The sequence below is a fragment of the Hetaerina americana genome, unplaced genomic scaffold (genome assembly GCF_022747635.1).
Source record: "Hetaerina americana unplaced genomic scaffold, ioHetAmer1.1.p SCAF_7, whole genome shotgun sequence".
Taxonomy (NCBI): domain Eukaryota; kingdom Metazoa; phylum Arthropoda; class Insecta; order Odonata; family Calopterygidae; genus Hetaerina; species Hetaerina americana.
The window spans coordinates 29,630,858-29,635,450 of NW_027287316.1; the positions used below are offsets into that span (position 1 = coordinate 29,630,858).

The following is a 4,593-nucleotide window of genomic DNA, read 5'->3' on the forward strand; positions in this document are numbered from 1 at the left end:
ATGATATTAAATTATTGAAACATTGTCTTCTTAGATGGATTAAACATCTCGCTCCGAATGCGATGTTTGCTCAAATTGATGAAAAATATCCATTTAAGTATTCACCACCATAGATATTTTCCAACCCGACGTTAATCTAGTAATTAATAGGTAAACGAAAATCCTGTTCAAAAAACTTAAATGAACTCATGGCTGCTTACTTATTGAGGACTGTACCCTCTCTGAAAGAATCAGACTGAATCGTATAGAAATATTATTACCTAACGAAATATTCTATTTTACGCTTCATCGATAGTGCGGTAATTTTTTCTGATGTCAACAGTTGCCATTGGTTCTCGATTCCCACTTCGTCCACACGTAGAATGACGTCTATGCTAGGACTGATTTATTCGTCAAACTCAGGACTCGTGTGCTGATTGCCATTAGGTTTTAGACTGCACTTACCCTATCTAACAACGTAAAAATTTGGACTTTGCTTCCAAGGTACTTTGTTGCACAGATTTATTTTAGATTGCCATCAAAATAAACGCGAGAAGGAGATGAATTTGGAGGTTTTTTTAGCTCCGAGCCCTTCATATCTTAGGGGCACACACATATTTTCCTGCTGGTAAATTGATTATATTTCGTGTGGGTGAGCAAGGAAATTTCTTAGGCCCTTCCATTTTTAGCCGTCGTTTATCTCAAAAACCAAACGACAGAATGTAGGATGGAATAATGCGGGTAATTTTGCTAGACAATGATGGATCAGGTTCGAATCTCGATCTAGCTAACTAGCTAACCTACCGTCCAACTAGCACCTACCTCATTAACCAAAAAAATGTGATACATGCTGAAACAAACTCTTGTTAAAATCCGAACTAACTTCTGCAAATATAAACCTATATCGGACGTCGTATAAAATTCTTACTTGAGCAAAGACCACTGTGGAGTAATAAACGACCTCTATATTTTCAAAAACAAAGCTTAAAACCCTCGTTATAAGAGCTCATTTGTAAATATTAATACTGTCATCGAATAAACCACAAGTATAAAAGATACGTTAACTTTGGTTCAATATTAAAAATCATATTCTAACCTGTTCATTCCTTATCTCTCCACAGGGGAATCAAGAAATTCAACATGTTGGTAACTTGGGGAACAACTCCGGACACAAACCTACCTCTAATCTCGCGAGAAGAGTGGAGAGCGAAGAAACCAAACAAACCGCTGCCACAAATTGAATACAGAGCCACACACATAATCATTTACGAAGGCGGAGAGCGATGCTTCACCCCGGAAGACTGCCTGTCTCGCTCCAGGGCAGAACAAGAACAACAGCTACCGATCTACGGGGATGTCATCGACAACTTCTACATTGGGGATGACGGCTACGTATACGAGGGAAGAGGGTTCAACACAAAGCCACTCTGGGACATCGACATACAAAACGAGCATAGCAACTTCTTTAAGCCAGAATCGGCGACGGTAAAGTTCTTCGGAAACTTCCAGTACGATCACCCATCTGAGAAGGCTATTGGCGCTTTCAAACTTCTAACAAAAGATGGCTTATGGGTTTCCGACGATTACAAACTATATTCCTTGCGCGATATATACAACAATAGCCGATTCCTCGGGGACGAGTTTTACAAAATTGCAAGGAAATGGAGTGCATGGGCATCCGAGCTGGATGATCGCTACACGGGAGAATCGGCAAAAGCGGATGATTTTAGCGGATTGGTCAAACGAAGCGACTGGGAAGCCAACGATCCCACGAAAGAATTCACAAGAATGAATCATCCCGTTCATTACGTCATCATTCATGAACATTCCGAAAACGGTAATTGCTTCAATTCGAAGGAATGTGCATCCCTTATGAAAAAAATACAGGAGAACGACCGGGAGGGATACGGTGACCTCAGAGATAACTTCTACGTGTCGGATAGTGGTAAGGTTTACGAAGGTAGAGGGTGGAATAAGGAGCCGCACCTCCAAACAGGGCATTTCAACAAATCATTGATCACGATTAACTTCCTCGGAAATCACCAAGAGCGTGGGGCATGGATAGCGGCACTAGCCGCTTTCGATTATTTGATCAAGATCGGAGTGAAACTAGGCAAGATAGCACCAAACTATCAGTTCTACTCCTCCCGTAACGTATATGATGCCAAAGATATGTTGGGAGATGGCTTGAACGATTACTTTGTAAACACAAAACAATGGTCGAAAAATTTGGACGCACTAACGGAAAATGAACGATGGGACTCTGAAGTGCTTCCGATAGTGCGCCAAAGAGAATGGACGGGAGTATCATCTGCCAATGCAACCCATCATCCATATACGGAGCCCGTACATTACGTAGTCATCGGCAGCACTGGAGATCGCTGTTTCACCCACGAGGAATGCCGTGAAATCATGAAAGAGGGACAGACAAGGAACCTAACCAATGCGAGAGGATTCTTAGACAACTTCTACATCGGCGACGACGGACTGGCTTACGAGGGTAGAGGCTGGAATTTCGCACCTGCCACTTATCTCGATGGATTCAAGTCCCAATTCTACTATGTTACGTTCTTCAGGAAATACGGAGAGGCAGCTCCTCCATCTGCACTCTCGATCTCCGCATTCAACCGTTTGACGGAGAACGGAGTAAAGACTCAGAAGCTCTCTCCCGACTTCAAAATCATCTCCACCCACCAGATATTTGAAAGCGACACCGCGCCCGGGGACATCTTGTACAAAACCATTAAGACCTGGGATCGTTGGACTTCAGAATTCATTGCGATGCCTGACGACATGCCGTCAGGTCATGATGTCTTCGTTAGCCGGGCAGAGTGGAATGCGGAGATGCCCGCCCGCCAAATCCCAATCGACGGGCATCCCCTGGGCTACGTAATAGTCCACAATGTTGGAGGCCGATGTAGAAACCTATCCACTTGCACATAGAGTGTGCAGACGATCCGTAAAAACACACCGGCTAAGTATTGGGATGTGCCTGATAATTTCTACGTTGGAGACGATGGCCACATTTACGAGGGAAGAGGTTGGGATATTATATCCTTGTGGGGCGCCAAGGGGATAGAGAAGAATTTTATCTCAGTTGGATTCCTCGGGTCTTTCGCCAGCGATCCGCCATCCCAGAATGCCCTGCTTGCATTTCACTCTCTCCTACAGGCCGGAATCATAATGGGAAAACTAACCCCTGGTCCCAAGGTGATCTCTTTGGGGGAAATACTGAAGGAAAAAATTGTTGTGTCTGAGAAGCTTGTCGGTGAGCTTCAGGCCACCGAGTATTGGTCGGACACCTTCAATTTGAAATACGACAGTGCACGGCTGAGATCGCTAAACAGTCCTCTTATATTGTCGGATGAGTGGAACCTTTCCAGGCTTCCATTCAAGTCGTACATGGATTTGTACATTCCAATAACTTATGTTGCAATTAGAGATGGTGGCTCTTCCTGTTCCACTTCTGCTGCGTGCGCCAAGCGTATATTGAAGGAGCATGAGGACAGGGATTCCCCCGACGGATATGGTGTTACGGAAAACTTCTACGTTGGGGATGACGGGAACGTGTATGAAGGGATAGGTTGGGATAGAGACATGAAGTGGTCGTTCACAGGTTGGCGACTGACTGTCTCCGTGCAGTTTTTCGGTGAACACGAAAATGATTTACCGTCTGCAAAAGCAATTGAAGCATTCAATACCGTCATCATTAGGGACGGAATAGAGACTGGAAAATTATCGCCTTATTATAAGATCATACCTATTCCGATGGTTAATGGAACCTCCTTAGGAAGGAAGCTGAGGGAAGAGATCATGACTTGGAAGAATGCGATTGAAAACATTAGCTAGCTGTGTCATGCGGAATTTTTTTCTCCAATGCAATCTTATGTACTTATGGTGAAGTGTTGAGTCCAGGTAAATAAATTTGAATTATTTAAATTTCTTCTAATATGATTATTAAACCAGAAGAAATAATTTAATAAATGTGTCTATCCCTTTATTTCAGTTTTGTTCGGCAAGTATTTCTTTGTAAATACTAGAAGGACGGCTTCACGTACCACACAGAAAAGAATTAAAGTCATGCGTGTGAAAGAGAGGGGCAGTCCCAAAAGGAAAAGAAAAACGTGGTATTTTCTTTACGTCTATATTTAAGGTTCATTTCATCCTCTCCCGCATTTTTATTAACGCTTACCTCATCTTTAGCGAAAAATTTTCTGCCCCTAATACTCCTTCAAAACACTTCCTAAATAGGTAAATTGTTCTGTTTGTCCAAGTGACCAAATGTGTCTTTTTCATTTTCCTCTGACTTGTCACCTTGTTTTTACCTACCCCCTTAAACCCATTTCCAATCAAGTTTTACGGTCTCGTATTTTTTCGTTTTCCAGAGGGACGACTGTTTGGCAAATGAGATACGAGGGTAGAAATGGAATAGGAGTATGTTGAACCGAATGAAGGGAGTAAGGATGGGTGCTGAATGGAAGGATATTTTGTAGTGTTGGATGCCAGGTTGTGCTTTGTTAGCAGATGCAAGCGGACTATCATTGTACCGCTTTGTAGACGTGTCCCTCTGAAACCTACCTTGACCGGTAGAATATCAAACAATAGTATAATTGT

The 4,593-nt window shown here is 42.9% G+C and overlaps 1 protein-coding gene across 1 annotated transcript; it reads left to right on the plus strand.

The window, feature by feature from the left end:
* The first annotated feature begins 3,162 nt into the window (after positions 1-3,162).
* Positions 3,163-3,828, plus strand: LOC139696604 (peptidoglycan recognition protein-like). The gene has a single exon (XM_071595409.1). It carries the CDS (start codon positions 3,163-3,165, stop codon positions 3,826-3,828), a length of 666 nt encoding a protein of 221 aa, XP_071451510.1.
* The last annotated feature ends 765 nt before the right edge of the window (positions 3,829-4,593 follow it).